General features: G+C 40.7%; 1 protein-coding gene across 1 annotated transcript in view; it reads left to right on the top strand.

Moving 5' to 3' along the window:
• The window catches only part of LOC118592981 (contactin-associated protein like 5-1-like), a 934,683-nt gene extending 921,165 nt beyond the window's left edge, over positions 1-13,518 (top strand). Inside the window, exons 23-24 of the mRNA XM_036202117.1 lie at positions 3,776-3,847; positions 6,133-13,518. Coding sequence (XP_036058010.1) covers positions 3,776-3,847; positions 6,133-6,329 — 269 coding nt within the window. The 3' untranslated portion in view covers positions 6,330-13,518. The remainder of the gene's footprint in view (positions 1-3,775; positions 3,848-6,132) is intronic.
• Positions 13,519-22,752: the final 9,234 nt, after the last annotated feature.

The following is a 22,752-nucleotide window of genomic DNA, read 5'->3' as shown; positions in this document are numbered from 1 at the left end:
ATGTGAAAAAATATCTTTAACTTCAGACAGAGAACTAGTGACAGATCAAAACTAGGAGACCCCCAAATTCCAATGTGATGAATGAATGAGCTTTGTTGGGGCCGTTTACATGACTATGGGTGATGGGTCACACACAGGAATAGAAATGATTCAAAGACAGCTTCATCTCCAAAGCCTATCCCAGCATGGGTGATAGCTCATATAGGCTGAAACTCTGGAGCACACTGCAAAACGTGTAGGCAGCTCAGTAGGTCAGAGAGTACCTCTTACAGGCAGCCTTAATTTCTCTTCTTTTAGGCAGCTTCGATGGTCTGAGAACCTTCCAGGCAACTTGCCCGATATGAGAGTGTCTCTAATCTGTCCTTACTACCTATATAAGCTTGACTACCACATCTAGTCAGCTTCAGGGAATTATGGGAGTTGCTGGGTTGTTTACTTGCTGAGTCTTAAGGAACTTCCTTTTAGAACACCCTCAGTCTTAACTCCCCTGCAGGTAGATGGTGCCACCTCCAAGAAAGTTGTTTCACATCTGGGAAAGATGTCTATACCCTGGCCAGCAAGGTCTCCAAATGAGTCATAAAATTCAGGAAAAAAGTTTTAAATTATTAATTTACAGCATTAACTCTGATGTATCAATATTCAGCTATAGACTGATATCATAGATAGAAAAAGGAACAACAGAGTCTTGATTCAGATTGTTCTTTGACAAATTCAGAAGGCCTTTTTCAAAGGCAATGTGTAAGTATTGTTACATATTTTTGGTGAGATCTAGTATATTTAGTACTGGATGAAAACTCACCTTTGCTTAGTCATCAAGCAATGTCCAGTATTATATTTAAAAATGGGAGTCCTTATATGATACAGATATGCAAATGTATATATATATATACATATAGTATTAAATTATTGATAATGATATGGTACTAGATAAATAAATAGACAGATAAATGGTATGTATATGGCAGGTGGAGAATGTATGGATACACATACCTGGATGTGTTTATGCATTTAGGCTAAGTCATTTATTTTTGAAGGAGGGAGAATTAAAAGTAAGATTGATTTTAAAATATAATATTCAATGCCAATCAGTTCTAAAAAGGAGACACTCTTGAAATATGTCATCACTGTAATAAGAACTAATTTGCAGAACCTGATCACCAACCATACTATTGAAAATGTTACCTAAGCAGATCTGAAATGTTTTCTCTGTAGCATTAGAAAACACTAAAGAATTAGAATTAATAACGTAAATTAATGTGTATTAAGCTATCAACACCAAAACATGTTAGAAATGGAGAAATCTGGGTTAACATCATAACTATGTTATTTACAATGTTAAAAGTATAGCACGGTCTAAACAAAGTTAGAACCAGTATGATCTGTGGAGAAAATGGAACAGTGTTAACTGTAGACAGTTCAGATTTGAGTATTCATGGAGAAGCAGGAGGAATTCCAGGACAGAAGCTTGGCATAGAAGTATGCCAGAGTAAGGAGGCTGTAAGGACACAGGAAGTAGAATACCTAAAGGCTTGCCATTCCCCCCTTACTGCTCTCCCTTCCTGACTCCTTCCTCCCTCCCTGCCTTCCTGTCAGTCTCCCCACCCACCCACCCCCTCTCTCTTTCTCTCTTCCTAGCTCTTCCCTCCCATTTGCCCTCTGTCTCATTCTGAATCCCTGTGGCCCAGACTCCCCTCTTAAGTTTTCCTGCCACTGCCTTCTCTTTAGCCCTCTCTTTCTCCTTCCCTAGTGAAGTGAGGCCTGCAAGGCTGGGGGCTCTCTCCTCTCCCAGACCCTGGATTAGGCACAAAAGACATCCGAACACCTGTCTTCACCCGAGCAATCCTTTATTAAGTGGTAACGTATTTGTGGTCAACCCTACTCCCCCACGTTTCCCCAGAGTACTCTTGAGTAGAAGCAGCAGAACATATTAGTTAGAAGGATAGAGGGGAAAGAAAAAGATAGAAGAAAACACAGGATAGCCTCCAGAGGTCCTGGACCTCAGTACATAGGGCTCTGACTAGCTCTGCCAAAGGTTTTTTTTTTTTTTTCCTTTCCTTTGTTTTATTAAGAGATTTTTCTATTCATTTGACATATCAACCACAGATTTCCCTGTCCTTTGTTTTATTAAGAGATTTTTCTATTCATTTGACATATCAACCACAGATTTCCCTGTCCTCTCCCCTCCCACCACACCCCCCCCAACCCACCCCTCATTCCCACCTCCTCCTAGGCAAGGTCTTCCATGGGGAGTCAGCAAAGCCTGATACATTCATGGTACTGGACTAGGCCAAAGGGTTGTTATAGGAATGGCAAGGGGTGGATCAAAAGACCTCCCCCCAGCACAGCCAAGTGCAGACCACCTCAGACACCTGCACTGAGGCGTGTGGCCCAATCATCCTCTCTATGCGGACCTGGGTAAAGCTACTCAGAAACCTAAATGGGTTCCAACAGTGAAGAAAAAAGCGGCTGCTTTCTGACTCGGGCAGCAAAACAGCATCAATGACCTTGCAGGTGTGATTTTTAAGAAGAGAAAAGGGGGAGGTCTGTGTTAGAACGGGCTAGCATATGGTGGTATATTTTGATTGACCATGTTAAGGAAGTGAACCGAAGGGGGCTTTTGATTCCTGGACTTCGATAGTCATCCTCAGGAATGAGTCTGGCATAGGAAAATGTCCAAATAAGGCAACAGGGCTTGGTGGCTAGCTTTTGGGATGTAACCTACAGTTTACAAGGGAGAGTAGAGGGGGAAGGGCAAAGCCTGGCAGAGCCACATTACCAGGCCCAGGCCTATGAGGGCACGTCACCTATCCTCTTCTTCATTCTTTTCTTCTGTCCCTCGCTATATCTTTCTCTGCCCTTTTCCTCCATCCACCCCTTCCTTCCTTCCTCCCTGTCTCCCTCACTTCACGGCTTCCTATCTCTCTGTTGCTCTCAATGTTTTCTTCCCCCTGCCTCCCATCCTCTATTACATGGCAAGTTCACGGTCACCTTCCACTACACAGCAAGTAAAAGCCCAGCCTGGGATGTATGAGACCCTGTCTCAAAAGAAAAATAAATTGGGCTACAGCAATGGCTCAGAGGTTAAGAGTAGACCCTGGACAGCTGCTCTTCTAGTGAGGGATGCTCTGAGGTGTTAATTCTTCCAGTTCTTTTGGCCGTCCTTGTCAGTAGACTCGGGTCCTCATACAGCTGAAGAGGACACTGAGGCACAGGGGAAAGTGTGCTTCAAGTAAAAGGCAGCTGTCATTCCTAGGAACTCTCCATCAAAGCAGAGAAGGATGAGGGGTGACTGAAGGTACATGGGCCAGGCACCAGCCTCACCAGCTCAAGGCTTCTCACACCTTCCTTAGAAACTAATGAGGACATGAATTATGGGTTGTAAGCAGGACATTTTATTCATTTTTAAATATTTATGAAGTGCGTGTATGCACATGTCATGAAGTGTGTAGAGTTGAGAGGACATAGCTTTGAGTGTCTGATCTCTTCTTCACTGTGTTTCAGAGGCACAGGCTCCCTTGCACCTGATCTGCATAGGTGACCAGCTACTCTCTAGCTGAGATTACAGATTGGAGCCCCAGAATTCAGCTTTTAATGTGTGCTCTGAAGTTGAACTCAGCTCATCATTTTAAATGTCATTTATTTAGGTTCCTTTCAAAATGCCAGTTCATATCTCACTGTAGGAATCTTGTTACACTGCACAGTTGTACACTGAGTATGCTCTCCCTGTGGTTGAATGAAGAGCAAAAGTTACATTTTGGTCTTTTTTTCTGTCTAGATCCCTTTGAAAAGACAGATGAGCATGAGCCACTCACAAATGCAGTCCGGAGTGACTCTGCAGTCATTGGAGGTAACCTGTCTTCATTACTGAAAGCAGGAAAGATATCTATGATCCTGTGCTCTACAGAAAAGTACCTAAAGCCTTCCTTACCCATGATCATCTAGCACCCAGAACCAGGCATTGTCTGTTAAGCTCTTAGCCTCTTTATGCATGGTGAAAGATTAATAGCAGGCTCTCCTCCAGTGCCAGCAGCTCTGTGGCTTCATTCTGCCTCAAATTCAGCATGCAGCTGGAGCTGAATCTGAGCTCACAGACAGGCAACCTGCACCTTGTTCATTGCATCCAGCTGTCACTTCTGAAGCACAAACAAAACAGAGTGATAAAACCGCTTATGGAAAGAAGTCACAATGGGGCAAACAGCTGGATGGAGCTGCAGCCGTTTTCAGTGTTCCCTTATGGAGTGATTTGGGTTAGATCTAACGAGCAGGGTGAAGCCACATGACTGAAGTTCCAAATCAGCAGCCTATCTGGTTATGGATGTAGAGTTCGCCTGCTCTGCTTATAACTCATCTCCCACCACCTTCCCTTGCTTTACAGTTCTTGAGCTATGTGTTGGACTCACCCTGCATCACTCTTGTCTAATGCCTGCAGGAATTTGATGTTCCCATCTGGGTCTTGCAACATGGAATGACTCCCAAGTTTTGTTTAATGTAAGATGCTTGGGATATGGAACTCCATTTCCATTGGTGACTTATAACCATAGCAGGTGCCTCATCTCTGCCTTCTGGCAGCTGGGACGAATGAATTCACACCAGATGGAGTTCTTTAAAAGTCGGCAGGAGTCATCATTTCACTTCTATTTAATTAGCCCCAGTTCTGGGTCAGACCTGTACTAAACACAGAGATACAGGATGAGAGATATAGTTACTGCCTTCCTAGAATGAGCAGAACGGCTAAGAAGGAGATAGGCAAGCAGGCAGCAGGGACAGCACAGAAGCTGGTTCCAAAGAAAAATGGGAACAGAAGGACGCTACCACAGCAGCATCCCAGAGCAGGAAAACCATGACCTTTCCTTAGGGAAATACTCAAAACATCCTTGTGAGCTGAATGCCTTCTCCAGGGAAGAGAACTGAACCTGATTTTTCTTTGAAATCAGTACATGTCACAGAGAATTTTAAAACTCTCCCTCTTCCTGTAAGTTTTCATTTGATGAGGAAAGACTGTAGGTTCTGCCTTCCCCACTCATTGGCAAGCTCCACTGAGTCTTTCTAAGAATGGGAAGGTTATCACAGCCCCACAGGACATCCTGGGAAGCTTGCCCAGCTTCCAGCTTACAATAGCTCCTTCAAACCAGCAGCAGAACACAGACAACCTCTGCCACATTGTAAAGCTCTAGTTCATGCTTCAGATTCATTCGTTGCCACCTAGACCAGACTATCAACTTTGAATATTTTACTTTGCCTTGTTCTAAAATAGTTGGGAAACATGTGACACAATGATCTTAGAATAAATGACAATGTAAGTGGTCTTAGTTATGGTCACAACTTTTAAAAATTTGGTGGAAGATAGGTCTATATATCTAATTTTCTGATATCTATTCACATAAATAGTAATTAACAATAACCAACAACTTAGAAAATATGAAATATGCAAATATGTAAACTTTATCATAAATAAAATTATTTTTAGTGACCAAAACTTAAATGTTTTATCACTATTAATTATTAATTTTGTGTGCATATTGTTTTTTGCTTAGTGGCTTGATTTTTTTTTGTTTATTTATTTTGAAATAAGGTCTCACAATATATCCCAGAATGGAGAAATGGCAGAGAACGCAAGAGAAATCTTGCATCAAAACAAGTAGAAGACAAAAACAGACTCCTAAGTTGTTCTTTGACATCTATGCAAGTGCTATGGCAGCCAAGCACCTCCACACACTCACACACACACACACACACACACACACACACAGAGGGGTGGGTGGTGGTGGTGGCATTTAGATCAAGGGATTCCTGGCAAGGCTTCGTGTATTTTTAATCTCAGAAGTCTGGATTTGATCCCTAGCAATGAACGCAAACAACTCAGAAACCACACAGACCCTGTGTGGTTCTAACTCCATGTTTATTCTTATGTCATCATCATAACTTTGTAGAGAAAAAGCCTTTCTCCCTCATTACTCTGCTTGCAGGAAGTTTTGTTGAAACTGCAGGTCAAGGGCTTCTCAGCAGGCCTTTATTTCTGCATACAGAGTAGATCTGTGTTTGTTTTGCTGTTTTTTCCTCCAAAGTATGTGCTTGTCTAGACTGAATTTTCTCAGTGACAGCTTTCATCTCTGTCCCCTCTTTTCCCTACAGGTGTCATAGCAGTGGTGACATTTGTCACCTTTTGTATCGTCGGCATCATGACCCGCTTCCTCTATCAGCATAAGCAGTCACACCGCACCAATCAGATGAAGGAGAAGGAATACCCAGAGAACTTGGACAGTTCCTTTAGAAATGACATTGACTTGCAAAACACAGCCAGCGAGTGCAAACGGGAATATTTCATCTGAGACGCCACAGGGTCACCTGGTCCTCTTTTTTGTGGGTTCCCCCCCTTATTTTCTCTTCTCTTTTAATTTAGGTATTCTCTTTCTCTCTTTCACCATTAATTTTCTGGAAAACACCTGCGTCCACCAAGAGCATTGATCTCCTTCACCCAGCTCAGGAGATCAGGGAGCAATAGCTACTGTGCTTCACTGACATATGCATCATTGTGAAAGTGAGCACTGGAGACACAGAGTTCACTCTTGTGAACAAGGAAGAACATGTGTGTACACATGCATACTCGGTGTTTGTGGTTTCTAAACTTCACTCCGCAGTTTCTCAGGCACTTGCTCTTGCCAGATCTCTTCAGACTTGAGCTCTGTGACATTGGCTTTAACAATTGTCTCCAACATGCTGCCCCATACCATATTGGTAGGTACTGTAGCCTGAGAGGAGACAGACAGACAGAGTCAGATCATCCTTTAAGCAGAGTTTATTAGGGAGTCCAATAGAGCAGGAGGGAATGAAGTAAATCCACCCAGAGAAAGCAATGTTTGTTCTTTTTATGTCCCTTGTGATAGGGTAGGGAGGTTGGGAGATGTTATGACACAAAGAAATTCTTCTAAAGCAGACATCATCTAACCAGTCTTAGAGACATTTATTATTAATTTTTATTTTGCTTCTTTTCTTTTTTTGTGGCTGAAGCAGTTATTTGTAAAGTAACCAGGACATTTTTCCTAAGACACCAATTAAAGACCAATGAGCTCAGTGAGTGTGAGACCCCTGGCAAGGTCACAGTCATGTGTCCTGCCTGTAGCCTTCTCCAGTTAGGACTTAAATATCTGGAAGACTCTGACTCCATGTGGGCACAGGAAAACTTGGTGCTTCAGGGAGAGAGACTATACATCTGTCTGATGTGGGAGCCCTTCATAACACCCATAAAAACAAAGAGACTGTATTTAGAGAGTCTAGATTATAAGAGCACCCAACTGGGGGACCCAGAGCAGAGGGAGACTCTTCTGGCCTGCTTGTTTTGGTAGCATTTTACAAGCAACCGGAGACACCTGTGTTAGTTTAATGTTGACACCATAAGTATTCCCCTACTCCATGCATCACCTTTTCCATAGAGTTTCAGTACTTTCCAATATGGCATAACTGAGCATTTACTGAGTTATATATGGAACAGTGAGCAGTTACTTTGTGTCTCTCTTGCTGTTCTGGTATGAGGCATGGATTCAGTACCCTGAAACCAGGAGTCTTCAAAAAAGCTGTGAGGAAGTAGCTGCTCCCAGAACTTTACAACTGCCTTCTCCACTTTACTACAATGTGTTAGCTAGGTTATTCCTCAGATTGTTATACTGAAGAAAAAATATACACATGTCTATTTTGTGGCAGCACAAACAGAATTCAAATAAAAGTCTAAATTCGTTCCATGAAAAATGTTTAGGCCCTCTTAGCTCATCTTGGAGGAGAACTGGAAAAGAAAGAAAGAAAGAAAAACATAAGGGAAAGAGCTGCAAGAAAAATAAGAAATATCCAGCTGATTTATCCCCAGCCATCCACTCCAGAAAGCTCCAGTAAAGACAGAATGTGCAGGGAAGCAGGATTCACATTCTAGAATACATGTTATTAGTTCACTGACAACTGAGCTCTTTTCCAAGAGGCAAGAGCCTGGCTTTTGTGTGTGGCAGCGTGGCCACCTCTAGCTCAGGGGATTTGAAGGAAGCCCTTAGTTTGTGAATCACATCACATTTCAGAGTCTACACCCATGTATACAAAGGTGCCTGTGCCTCCAGCTTGGCATTCTTTTGGTAGAAAAGCATATAGTTATTTCAAAAGGGCATCTTGAATTTGTCCATGGTGGGTAATCCTGATTATTTTTTAACTCTGCCCTTGGATCACCGTGGAATAAAGACAAGGGAAAAATGACAACCCAAACACTTTAGGACTTAGGGAATGCTAGAAGCAAGATCCCTGTCAGTTCTCTTCGTAGGGCAGACCTGATTTGCAAAGCAGGTGCCCTGACAGCCATTAGGTCATCCATCTTAGAGAACTTCTGATTGTTCAGCACTTCCCTGGACAAGAGGTTCACAGTGAAATCCTCACTGTCTTTATCCAGGTTCCCATCTGTACCTTTTCTTCCCTTGCAGAGCTACAGAGGTAAGGATTAGGTGAGGCATCACAGTCCACAACTCTGAGATACTGTCCTAAATACAAGTTCTTTCCTTAAAATTTTCTATGAATTCTTACACACCCTTTTCCTCCTTTAGGATATTGCTATCCTTTTGCTACTGAACTTATTCTAAAGCAATTCTAACAAATATGTCTGTTTTAATTTTTCTATCTTTCATATGACAAATAACCATGTAATAAAATGAGAGATACTGAAAGTCTATTTCCCTATTCCCTTCGTTCCCTGTTTTCTAATTTCTACTTTTGAATTTTTTGGCTCTATAAAAGCTTGTATAAATCCCGTTTGCTTGGCTGCATATTTCCCTGCCTCCATTAATGAAAGTCATGCTGAGATTTAGCCCTAAATACCTCTAATAATGAAACAACAGGTGAGGGAGAGTAACCACACTGAAACACTTTCTAACTGGAATCCTCAGAAGCAAGCACCATATTTTTCTGGCATGATATGACTGGATAAACATGGAAGTACAAGACAAATCAATATGTATGGTTCCTTCATGCACAAGTATGAACTTAGAGATAATCATGTAGGGAAATGTGTGATGCCAGTCTCTGCCCTCTGAATAGCCCACATTCTACTGGCTTCATCCCTGGATGTGCAGGCCATGAATACCAGGACACTGGGCATGTGAACCAAATGGCGGATGTATGCCGAGGTGGTGTATTATCATAAGTAGTCTCAGGGTGAAATGGGAATTTCTTCATAACCCACAACACACACCAGGTGAAAAATCTAGCACTCTCCATCTACTATGCTGAATACACATCACAGCTAGAAGCAGGAGTATGTTTCAGAGTTGGTGGCAATATCTGTTTGGTTTATGCAATTATTCAGTTGTCTTCTCCACTTTCAAATGATTACAACCCAAAACAAGGGGAAGAGTGTTCAAATCCTCCTTTAGCTGCCACTTTCCTCAATGGGATACAGGTTTTGTGATGCCTCCTAGAGTATAATTATATTCTCAGTCATTGATGCCTGATGTTTACAAAAAGAATTTGTGGAATATCAGCCTTTACAGTAAAATCCAAAACACCTGTATAATTTCCCATCCTAAGGTGCTATTTCATTGCTATTATTCCACTGAACAAATCTATTAATGCAAGCAACTGTATGTTTGCTTACCCTAAAAGACATTTAGCAACAGCTGTGATATTCAGTCCATGCATAGGGTAGACTGCTCTGTTTTCTCCAAGATTTAGGCCAGGAAAATAGATATTTGTCATTTTCTGTGTATCTATTTTATAAATAGATTAGTTCATGTTCATTTAAAGAACTCTGGAGCTGATATTTTACAACTTTATTCTCTTTAGAAATCAGAAGTGGCACTATCTCAATTCTCAACTTTTGTCAGAATCCTGACTAATATATCATAGAAGAAGTAGGACCACAGCTAAATGAGTATGCAGTTCTCTTTCCCGTATTCAGTCATATGACATATGTGAAACATCTGACTCCCGAGTATTCTGTTAGATACACAAATATTTACTGTCCTTGTGCACTTAAAGTGCAATCTTACAGCAACAAAAGTGTGCTCACAGCACAAGGGAGCAGAGAGCAAGGACTTAGGCACAGATAATTTGCAAACCACTTTCCAGAGGGTTCTAAAAGTCAATGCATTTTGGGGCAATTCTTATAATTTTGTGTCTTATTTATTAATTCTAAGAGAAACAATTGCTTTGTTTGTCTTCCCCAAAGGTCATGCAGACATATTTCTGTAGAGGGTGGTCAATGGACTCTTTGGACAGAGAAAGAACAAAGGTCCCTGTATCTGATACACTTTCTTTAAAGAGGGTTTACTTGGTAGCCCTGACAGGTCTGAGACTCTCTATTGTAAACTCACAGAGAACCACCTAATTATGCCGAAGTGTGGACCACTATCCTGCCTATGTCAGATATATTGGAAAGGGTGCTAAATTCTCTATGATCTCATATCATTTCCAGTTCATGCTTTCCACATGTGTGACCTCTTTGTATGGCAGACCTGTGTAAAGACTGGAGAGAAAAGAGCAGTCTCTAATTTCTCCCTCCTCTGATTTCACTTTTTTGGTGGATATTCATTTATGGCCATGGCTCTTTTAGGTCTCCCTTCCGCTGGTTGGTATTCTGCCATTTTTAACACTCCCCATTCTGCCCTAAAGAAACATTTGACTATATTTAAGTAAATCTCTGGGTCTAGAAATTATCTATTGTGTTAATAATTAATTGATGTGGTGTCCATCTAAATGAGGTCAAACTTCTGTGTTCTACATGAATGTTTCCAACCCTGAAGACCATGCATGCTCTCTCTCCACACAATATCACCTCAATTAGAAGACTCACATTAAGAAGTTATGTTCATAACCTCCCCATGGTTTCCATGGACTTGGGCACCAAGCCTGGGGAACTCATGCTTGGTTTGTTTGTCTACCAATTGCTTCACTTCTTTTGAACTCCCCAGAACTACAATCCGTCAACCTCACTGCAACAGCAGTCTGTCAAGAGGCTCTTGAGGTGCCTCAATAATCCTGCCGCTCATTACTTTCTGAAGCTGTTGTTGGGTTTGCTTTGTCATCTACTGACCCATAGGCCACATTTCAACTAAACAAATAAAGAAGCATGTTGGCCCTGCAAGTAGCAAAGGAGGTTAATGGAAGGATGGTATGGACAAACTCAAACATGCTTGAGTTCTTGAAGCATGCCTGAATGCTGTGTCATGTCTCTCATGCAGATTGGAAATGTTTTCTTTAAAAGATGCACAGTGTATCTGAATCACTTCTTTACCAGTTTGAGGGGCTTTCTTCACTTCTCTTCATGCCTCACCCAGTCTTCCTCAAGTCATTGATTTTGAAAATGTTAGTTGTTGTTCTTTCTCAGTTCTGTGTTCACAAATTCTAAATAGTTGATGAACCTAAAAGGGGAGAAGATACAACACACACACACACACACACACACACACACACACACACACACACACACAAGTAAAAATGAATAGAGCTGTTCCTCAAACATTATACAGAGAACTATATGCATACCGACTTTGTAGGAAGAGAAAGTATGACCACTTTATGTTGGAAATTGTGTATGTGTCTTTAAATGACGCATACAAGGTTCTAATGATTGTTTTGCTGTTTTTCAGTAATTTCAACCCTCTTATCTTGCACTAAGGTACTCTGGGGGAAAGTGAGAAGCACATGTAGTAGTGAAACAGTGTACTGTGTAAGCTAGCCCTCTGTCATTTGTAAAGTTTATTGTCTACAAAGTGGTGAAGTGGACACAAGCAGCTTAGGTAACAGTGGGCTTTTGTATTAAAGCAGATTTGATGGGAGCTTGTCAAGGAGGGAGAGGGTATTCATGGGGCGAACACTGGCTGCTGGAGATTAAAAGGGCCAGAGCTTCCACCATGAAATAAGGGTGGTTCCTCTCCCCACTTTCCTGGCTCCGAACTCAGGAGACTGTTTCATGAATTTGTCTTACACCTTAGGGAAGAGGCAATATTACAGGCCCTGCATGAGAAATGTTTTACTCATCTTTACATGGCATTTTCATCATACTCCTGTGATTTTCAAGTTTTATGTTTCACTAATATAGTCCAGGGATGGTTTAGAATTATCGCCACAGTGTTTTTATCTGCCCAGGGTGAACACCCAGATGACAGTTTAAAGTAAAATAAACTATGGACAAGATTCTCAGGTCCATTGCCCTTATTTAGATATGCTATGGATAGAAGTCCTAAAATATTGGAATGAGTCTATTGGCCTTTATTTTCCCTCCCTTGGTCATGCCATCCATTGGCATGCCATAATGATAGAAAGGCATGATGCTTTCTATCACCTACAGTGTATACTTCAGAAAGCCACCACCTGACACTCTGAGAACACTCTTCCCTTGCTGCCACTCAGCACAGAAGTAAAGCTTGCATCAAATAGCAGGTTAAAAGGAGGATGCTATTCCCAAGTTATGAAATAGGTGATGTGTGCCAGTGATTAAAGCCTGGTCATATTTTCATGAGTATGAGACTATGCTATGCTTCAGATCCCAGTGGTAAATCTCAGAGGACATGAAAAAGGCACTGGGTATGCAGGACAGGCCTCTGTCACCCTGAAGACATTGAATAGCCTCCCCAGATGGAGCCATTTCATTACAACCTTACAGGATAATATGAATGGAGCTCTGACTAGGTACACTTTCACGTTGTAGTCTGCCATATCCCAAAGGATGTATATGAAGTAGCATAAACTCTTCTCTTTGAATGGCAGCAGCAACCAGTGTGACCTTGTCCTGCCTTAAATACTCTTGCAAAAAAAGTAAGTTATCACACCTTGCTTAAAAGAGTGTATTTATATTATGAGAAGGACTTCATATTTGGTGAGGATCAATGTCAATAATTTCTACTTACCTTGTTAATAGATAGGATTCCCAATAGCCTATGTTGTCTTAAACAGGCATTTCCCACAGATAGCTAACCTATGGCAGGAAGATAAAACATAGGCAAATGAAGACACATGATGCATTCTAACTACATCCTATAAAACAAGGAACAATTCACATTTAGTTCATGGGATTCCCAAATCCCTAAGACAAAGAAATACCATGTCCATTTCAACCTAGAAATTAGAGCCTTTCTGGAACTTTCTTTAGAAAAATGAGAGGTCAGGGAGATTGTCTTTAGCAAATAATTAACAAAGTATAAATTATATATATACATATATATATCATTCTTATATACATATATGAATGATATGTACAGGCTTTCTTTGATAAAAGCACAACAGAGGCAAAGCAGACCATATCCTTGGGGATTAGCTGGAGACTCCTTGTTTCTTTGGTTATTATAGTTTTTGTTCCTGTGTCAGAATTCCCAGTTCCAAGTGATGTTGCCTCATCCCACGTCTGTTTTGTATACCATGTAACATGTCTTAATACACTGTATGGAGAAAGTTAAAGTTAGCCTTAGAATTCTTTGTTTTCTATGCTTTTTGCTGTACAGAAGAATGACTTACCTGTGAATACTGTATATTTAATAAAGAAAGAATTTTGTATCATTTTGTGTGTAACACAAATAAATCTTGCTGTGTTGTTCTTGGGTTAATGAGGAGTCAAGTAATTAATCCCTGAGTGCCCACTCTGATTTCTTGGATCATTAACTCCTAGCAAACATGACCCATGGGGGGGAAAAACTCCTACTCTCCAAGTTTATTGATTTCAGTGTAGCTCAAAGTAGTGTCTTGGGTTCTTTCATGATTAACTGACTCATACTGAACTGCAAACAGGCACAACAGTGCACATGAGCAACCTCACTGATTTGGTAAAATGATCTTGAACCATCCTGACTTCAGCATCTCCCAGGAAATCTATATCCCTGTTGATTCTTTCTCAGTGTTCACTCACAGCACCTGTATTTATGTCTTACCTTGCCTACTCTTCCTTCATCTAGAGGACCATTAATTACACTATAACTTTGTTTGAAAGAGCAGATGTACATTCTGCTGGAGTAGATTTGTCTCTATATAGTGTTCATTTACACTTGTGTTTATGAGTCATCTGGTGGACATAGACTTATTAATAAAAACTGAAGATGATTTAATGTAGTTCAGTTGGTAAATGACTTCATAGCATGCACAAACACCTTGGGATTGATCCTCAGCCCCAAACAAACAAGGCATGGTTGTACACACCTATAATTGCAATATTCCTCAGGAAGTGAAGGAGTATTAGGAGCAAAGGTCCAAGGTCATATCTGGCTACATAGTGACCTTGAGGCCAGCTGGAGCTACACAAAACTGTCTTATGTGAACAATCAAACTCGCTACAAGGGAATTAAGTTTGTCAGATAGGTCATTTCCAAAATTCCTAAATTGCTCAGTCTAGAATGAATTACAGAGAAATAGGAAGGAATAAGAACAAAGGAGGAGATAATATTTGTGAAGAATTGGGACAACAGAAGTGAATGAGATAATTTTTTTTCATTTGTGTTTTAATTTTACACATCAGCCATGGGTTCCCCTGTCCTCCCCCTTCCTGACTCCGCCTCCACCTTCCCCCCATCCCCATCTCCTCCAAGGCCAAGACTCCCCTGGGGATTCATTTAAACCTGGTGGATTCAGTACAGGCAGGACCAGTCCCCTCCTTCCAGGCTGAGCAAAGTGTCCCTGTGTAAGCCCAAGGTTCCAAACAGCCAGCTCATGCACTAAGGACAGGTCCCAGTCCCACAGCCTGGATGCCTCCCAAACAATTCAAGCTATTCAATGGTCTCACTTATCCAGAGGGCCTGCTCCAGCTAGGGTCTCCACAGCCTTTGGTTCATAATTCATGTGCTTCCATTCATTTGGCTATTTGTCCCTGTGCCACTCCAATCTTGGTCTCAACAATTCACGCTCTTACAGTCAATCCCCTTTCTTGACAATTGGACTCCTGGAGCTCCACCTGGGACCTGGCTGAGGATCTCTGCATCCACTTCCATCAGTTATTGGATGAGAGTTCCAGCATGACCATTAGGGTGTTTGGCCATCTGATCACCAGACTAGGTCAGATCAGGATTTCTCTCAACCATTGCCAGGAGTCTACAGAGGATGTATCATTGTGGATTTCTGGGGACCTCTCCAGCACTCTGCCTATTCCTGGTCTCATGTGGTCATCATTTATCATGGTTTGTTATTCCTTGTTCTGCCTTTCTGTTCTTGATCCAGCTGGGATCTCCTGATCCCCTAAGCTTTCTTACCCTCAAACCTTGCCCTTCATTACTCCCACTGTTGTTCCAGGTTGTTCATGTAGATCTCATCCATTACTGTCATTGGGCGATCCCTGTGTCTTTCCTAGGGTCCCGTTTTCTAGGTAGCCTCTCTGGAGTTGTGTAGCAGTCTAGTCATCTTTGTTTCACCTCTAGTATCCTACTATGAGTGAGTACATACCATATTTGTCCTTCTGAGTCTGGGTTACCTCACTCAGGATGATTTTTTCTAGATCCATCCATTTGCCTGCAAACCTCATGATGTATTGTTTTTCTCTACTGAATAGTACTCCATTGTGTATATGTACCATATTTTCTTTATCCATTCTTCAGTTGAAGGGCATCTAGGTTGTTTCCAGGTTCTGGCTATTACAAACAATGTTGATATGAACATAGCTGAGCAAATGCCCTTGTGGTATGATTGAGCATTCCTTGGGTATAAGCCCAAGAGTGCTACATCTGGGTCTTGGGGGAGATGGATTCCCAATTTTCTAAGGAAGCACTATATTGATTTCCAAAGTGGCCATACAAGCTTGCATTCCCACCAGCAGTGTAGGAGAGTTCCCCTTGCTCCACATCCTCTCCAGCATAAGCTGTCTTCTGTGTTTTTGATCTTAGCTATTTTGACAGGTGTAAGGTGGTATCTCAGAGTCGTTTTGATTTGCATTTCCCAGATAATAAGGGATGTTGAGCAATTCCTTAAATGTCTTTCAGCCATTTGAACTTTCTCTGTTGAGAATTCTATGTTTAGTTCTGTAGCCCATTTCTTAATTGGACTGTTGGGCATTTTGATGTCTAATTTCTTGAGTTCTTTATATATTCTGGATATCAGCCCTCTGTCAGATGTGGGGTTGGTGAAGACCTTTTCCCATTCTGTAGGCTGTTGATTTGTCTTGTTGCCCGTGTCCTTTGCTCTAGAAAAGCTTCTCAGTTTCAACAGGTCCCATTGATTGATTGTTTCTCTCAGTGTCTGTGCTACTGGTGTTATATTTAGAAATTGATCTCCGGTGCCAATGCATTCAAGAGTACTTCCTACTTTCTCTTCTCTCAGGTTCAGAGTAACTGGATTTATGTTGAGGTCTTTGATCCACTTGGACTTAAGTTTTGTGCACGGTGACAGATATGGATCTATTTGCAGCCTTCTACACATTGACATCTAGTTATGCCAGCACCATTTGCTGAAGATGCTTTCATTTTTCTGTTGTACATTTTTGGCTTCTTTGTCAAAAATTAAATGCTCATAGGTGTGCAGGTTAATGTCAGGGTCTTCTATTCGGTTCCATTGGTCCACATGTCAGTTTTTATGTCAGTACCAAGCTGTTTTTATTACAGTAGCTATATAGTAGAGCTTGAGGTCAGGGATTGTGATGCCTCCAGGTGTTGTTTCATTGTTCAGGATTCTTTTGGCTATCCTGGGGTTTTTGTTTTTCCACATGAATGTGAGTATTATTCTTTCCAGATCTGTGAAGAATTGTGTTGGTAATTTGATGGGGATTGCTTTGGATCTGTAGATTGCTTTTGGTAAGATCTCCATTTTTACCTTTTTTTTTTCCTTCTTACTTCACATCTGGCTTAATAGCTCGGTGGCTGGCCCCTGTTGTCCTCCTCCCTCTCTCGTTCTTTCTTCTGCTCTCTTCCCAGATTTTTCATCTGATTCTTCACTCTGCCTTCCAGTCCTGCCTACCCTTTTTGTTTTCTTTTCTTTTTGTTTTGTGTGACAGGGTTTCTCTGTGCAGCTTTGCTCCTTTCCTGGATCTCACTCTATAGACCAGGCTGGCCTTGAACTCACAGAGATCTGCCTGCCTCTGCCTCCTGAGTGCTAGGATTAAAGGCGTGCGCCACCAATACCTAGCCTTCTGCCAATCCTTTCTACTGCCTCACTATTGGCTGCTCAGATTTTTATCAGAACATCAGGTGTTTCAGACAGGCACAGTAACACAGCTTTACAGAGTTAAACAAATGTGACATAAACAAAAGTAACACACCTTAAAATAATATTCCCCAAGACACAAAGGATTTTTAAAACTATTTTCAAGCATTCAAAAAAAAAAAAAAGATGAGTTTCCTTCCTATGTTTTTGGAGGCTTTATTATCATTGCTTAAAGAATGAAATAGGTTAGTGAAAGATTATGTGAGATGGAATCCACTTTTACATGTTTCTGCATTTGCTTTAATATAATAGAATGAAAAAGAAAAAGAAATGTGTGTGTGTGTGTGTGTGTGTGTGTGTGTGTGTGTGTGTGTGTTCACAGGTATTCGGATGTATGTATGTATATGTGAATGAAGAATAGGAAAAAGTGTCAGGTGATGATGATGTTCTTCAGGAACCATGTACCTTGATATCTTAGAGATAGGGTCTCTCACTGGCCTGGAGCTTACCTCATTGACTGGGAATGAGTCTGCAACCTCTTGAGAGCTGTTAATAGGAACAGACAGAATATCGGGAGGAAAACATTCAAAATACAAATCCCATGATGCAGTAATGAGTTCCCATTATCCCTCCAGCTGACTGTCTCCCCACCCCCAACCTGGCGTATAACCCACAAAGGTTCATTTTTTTTTTTTTTTTGTCACAGTTCTGGATATTGGTAGTCTAAGAGGAAGGTGCCTGGATGACCAGTCTCTTATCAAAGCCCTAAGAAAGAGCCTTTGCCCAGCATGCACTGCAGGAAGGCCTGGGTTAGATCTCCAGTACATTTAAAAAATGGATGTGGTGGTGTATACCTGTAATACCAGTCCTCAGGTGGTAGAGGCAGGAAGATTAGAAGTTGAAAGTCATCCTTGGCTACATAGCAAGTTCAAAGCCAGCATTTGCTATGTGAGGTCCTGTTTCAAAGATAAAATAAAGGAAAAATAATGTTGTGCTCATATTCCACCTTTACATGTTGAAAAGAGAAGTTTCCTCTTTTGTAAGTGTGGGGATTTCATTCTTGGAGGCTTCACCCTCACCATCTAATCACCTAAGATCCACCTTCTGAATGGCACTTTCTTCCTTAGCATTACAGTGTGAGTTTTTGTGGAGAACACTAACATTTAATCTCTTACCCACCAAGTATTGAGTTATTTTTCATGGTGGCTCATGGAAGGAATTTCCCTGGGCCAAACCTTGGTCAGGTACCTGCTCTCACAATGGCTACTCAGAGCCAAAGATGAGGTTGCGGAGCTCCCAGATATGCAGCAGCTGTGGATGATCTCTGAATGTCAGGCTGCAGAGAGGCAAATCTCTTTGAGTACAGCATCCACCCCAGGGAGGAAATATGAGCGCTCATAACAGTGCTGACTAGTCAGAAAGGGAAATCTCTCTCAGCCATGGTCTCCCAGAAACTGAGAATTCAAGCTTGTCCTTGGATCTATAGATCTTTCACAGGAGTGAAGTGAAACTGGCTTTGGCAGAAAGTGGACAAGCACGTCTTTTCACACGTAAGCACAGCGCCTTTCTTTGCTCACCCTCTTGTTTACACAATCTAACACCCGTGCTTGTCTCGCAGGGCTCATGGATACAATGAAACTCTTTGTTAAGGCTGACTGGTTCTTCCTGTATGACATAGCTAGAGTAGTCAAAGTCAGGGAGACCGAGAGTACATGGACAATTGCTTGAGGCTGCATGGAAAGGAGAAGGGAGAATTATTATCTATTTGATAGGTACAGATGTTCAGTTTAGAGAGAAGAAAAAACATTGTGGAGGGAGGAGGTGGCTGTAGAACAATGCTATATGTCTCTGAACTGAACACTTAAAATAATGAATTTTATTCTATACATTTTATCATAACAAAAAATGGGAGTAGTGTTCTGAAATGAGTCAAATACTGTCTTGATGGGCTGCAGTGGTTTATTAGAATGCTGGGGAGATGACTAAGTTCACAGAGTACTTGCTATACAATCCTGAGTTCAATTCCTGTTTTTAAAAAAAGCCAGGCAGAGAGGCATGCTCTTATAATCCTAGCACCTGGAAACCAGGGACAGGAAGATCCTTTGCTTTGTTGGCCATCCTGTTTAGAGAAATCTGTGAGTTCTGTCTAGGTCAGTGAGAAACCCTGCATCAAATAAGGTATATAAGGCTTCTGCAGAATGATAATAAAGGTTGACTCTTAGCAACTACCTGTAATTACACACACACACACACACACAAACACACACACACACACACACACACACACACCCCTCACAATACTCATACTGCACACATACTCACGCATGCATACACACACCCTCACCCACACTCACACTTACATCACACACACACCACAAACACACTCACACTTACATCACTCACACACTCATACCTGGAAGAACTGAGTCATCAGTTATTGACCTGTGTCATGTACCTGTATATGTCACTCATTGTCATGATAAAGCCACAGGAGAGGTAAATGTTTTCCTCAGTTTGCAGATAAAGATTTCTACTCTGGGCAAAACAATTTGGTAAATATAAGAGTCTTTCAATTACAAATGCTTGGATTCAACATTCAGCTGGTTTATTGTTAATTATGTCTATTGGAAGACTTTTCCTAATCCATGGCTCGATTTATCATTTGGAAGAAATAAATGTGAATGCCTCTAAACAAATCACATCACTGTTTCAGCCTGAGCCATACTTGTCTATTCTAAGCTTGTGAGAGTGAACTTAAATAATGCATTTCTTCTCTGATGCAAATGTTCTAAAACAGGCTACTTCTACTAGTGACATCTGAGTGATACCACCTTCTCAGGAGATAAACAGGTGATAAAGTGAATTGTAACAGTGGTTAATGTCCACATAAGAGATTTTCACATCAGGTAGGTGAGGACAGAGTTGAAGCAGGGACAGTAGAGCTGTGGTCGGCCAGGATCACTGTGTCCCTAGAAAGCATTCTGATAGGCTCATGTAACATTTTGGTAAATAGTCATATTACTTTTGATTGTTGAAAGCACACTCTAGAAATGAGGAAACTATCCCTTTTCTTAAACTAAAGCATGTTTATTTCAAGTGTCTTCCAAAATTTTCTCCTGGGTAGCTTGGCCTCCTGCCTCTGTAGTAGGGGGAAAAGAGAATAGCTAGCAGCTAAGGGTACCAAAAACACTACTCCACTGAGAACAGCTATAAAATAAACTATTTCCAACAGAGGCCACTATTGTTTTTTTCCTGGTATAAAAAATGTCTGGCATGGCAATGAGAAGCTGGCCAATTTCTGCTTGGAGAGAATGCTGTGCTCTGTCCAGGAATCTCAGTCAGGAACTCCAGCATGGCTGTTTCAGCAGGGCTTCCCTAGGCTTTTCTGTTGGATGTTGTAAAGATTTAATTTGCTGGTGTTTTGCTGTGTTATTGCTGCTTCCATCTGTCTATTTGCTAACTGCTTTATTACTTTTCCTTTCCATATACTTAACAAACTCATGCATTCAAAACTGAAACTATGGCTGTCATGTAGGTCATTTTCCATACCAGACAGCCTTCTCTCAGGTCCACTTTTTGTTCAACAGGGAAGGTAACTGGATTATCTTTTTTTGTGTATGTGTATATCTACAAAGCCAAAATAATACTTGTTTAAAGCTAAGGATAAAAGAAAACATCTTTTAGCACCTATGTTGTCACTAAGTAGAAGTTCTCAAGTTCTTTCCCTGATGGATGTATAATGAGTACTCATCACTAAAGGCCACCATAGTATAGAAATACTGATATTCTCATGAAACAGGACTCTCAGGGGCACTGGATCTTATCATGGGGATTCTAGGCAGGAGCTTGCAACTGCCCTGAGCAAACTTAGAAAGGAACAAAAGGAACTGCAGTGTTCTATATGTTTAATATCCTACTTTGTCTTTCTCTTTTAAAATTTTGAGCAGCAGGTATCCATACCAATCACACTGCTAAAAACAAGTACACAGAAGTCAGTTTCATATACTTGTGTGTACAACTTCTTTGACACTTAATCTTACATGAAAAGACATCTTTTTGTTTTGTCATTGTGTAGGATTTGTGACATGACTTTATAATGTGAATTCAGGTTAAATATTCCTGACTCAAAAATGTAAAAATGCAAAATGCTCTGAAGTTCAATATTTTCATGTTTTTAAAATATAATTGTTTTTCCACTTAGCATATGTTCAATTCTATCAGACTGACGACACAAGTCCATTTTACTGTAAGTATGTAATGTATATCCCTCACCCCCTTCGACCCACTCTTTCTTATGCTTCACCCTCCAGACAGCTTCTTTTTCACCCTAGATAGTGTCTCTTCTATTCGTGTGCCATATGCAAACGCTTAATTTTATGTAATCCAAACTTCACAAGTGAGAGAAAACATTACAATATTTATCTTTCTGAGTCTTATATAATTAATTTAATATGATTATTTTCAGTTGCATCCATTTCCCTGACAATGTTAGAACTTCATTTTTGTTTATGAGTAAAGAAAATTTCATTGTTTTATATTTCTTTATCATTTCTTTGGTTTACAAACACTCCTGTTTGTTTTGTAACTTATCTGTTGTAATACTGTGGTGGCAAACACTGATGTCAAAATATCTCTCCACTATGTTGACTTGGAGACCTTAGGTGTAAGCTTACAAGAGTGGTATAATTGGGCCATATTTTTCAGCCTTTTAAGAAACTTTTATACTACAAAATTCAAACCTTTTTGAACACCAATATGATATAACAAATGGGAAATTTACTCCATACTTGACAGACAGTATGCAAGTATACCAACACTCCTATAAACAATCAACTCCAAAGTCTGTGTATCAGTTGTTGTGTTCATACTTTGTGTACAATAACCAAACTGTTTCATACTATGCATGAAAATATTCTAAAATACAAAAATAATATTGAATGCTTTTGGTCCTTGGTATTCCCATTAGAGGGTGTTCCACATGCATTATATATGCCTGTAAATTATTTATACCTGTGAGGAGTATACATTTTCTCTCTTATTCATTTACTCATTGATCAGTGACCAGCCCTTTCACATGGACTTTTAGAAGATATGAGTGATCATTTAAGATATGGCTGTTTTGTCCAAGGAAACACTACTTTGTTGAAGATAAGTGAATGACAGGTGATATAGAGAATGGCCATCAGTTATACTTCCCATGTTCAAGATGACACCTAGTTGGAGGTGTTATTTCATTTCTGTCTCTAAGGTATATGATGAAGAATAATCAAAGGCTCTATAGAAAAATTGCACTTTAGAGAGAGGAAACAGACTCTGAAAGCAAAGATAAGGTAAGAGCTGATGTGATGATTAGAATGCAGGTGAAAAGCTGCTATTTAAAAATGACAGGTAGCATTGCTGATGTGTGGGAGTGACTGTATATCATTGGTTGCTGCACTGGGATAGAAAAGCAAAGGTGACAGATAGAGAACATGTAAAAAAGCTGATATTTAGTTCAGGTTGTTGCTGGGGAAACAATAGGGTTCCAATGTTGTTAATAAAAAGAATTTGAAAGCACACTCAATAGACCAATTTTATTAGAGATTAGGAGGAAAAACAATGGACAGGCAGGTTCTTAATCTTGGCAAGTAGAGAGAAAGCAATGTCCTGCTAAGTCAGCTTTTTAGAGAGCCAGCAGAC

This window comes from Onychomys torridus, chromosome 11 (assembly GCF_903995425.1).
Source record: "Onychomys torridus chromosome 11, mOncTor1.1, whole genome shotgun sequence".
Classification (NCBI taxonomy): Eukaryota; Metazoa; Chordata; class Mammalia; order Rodentia; family Cricetidae; genus Onychomys; species Onychomys torridus.
This window is presented reverse-complemented; position numbering and strand designations above follow the sequence as displayed.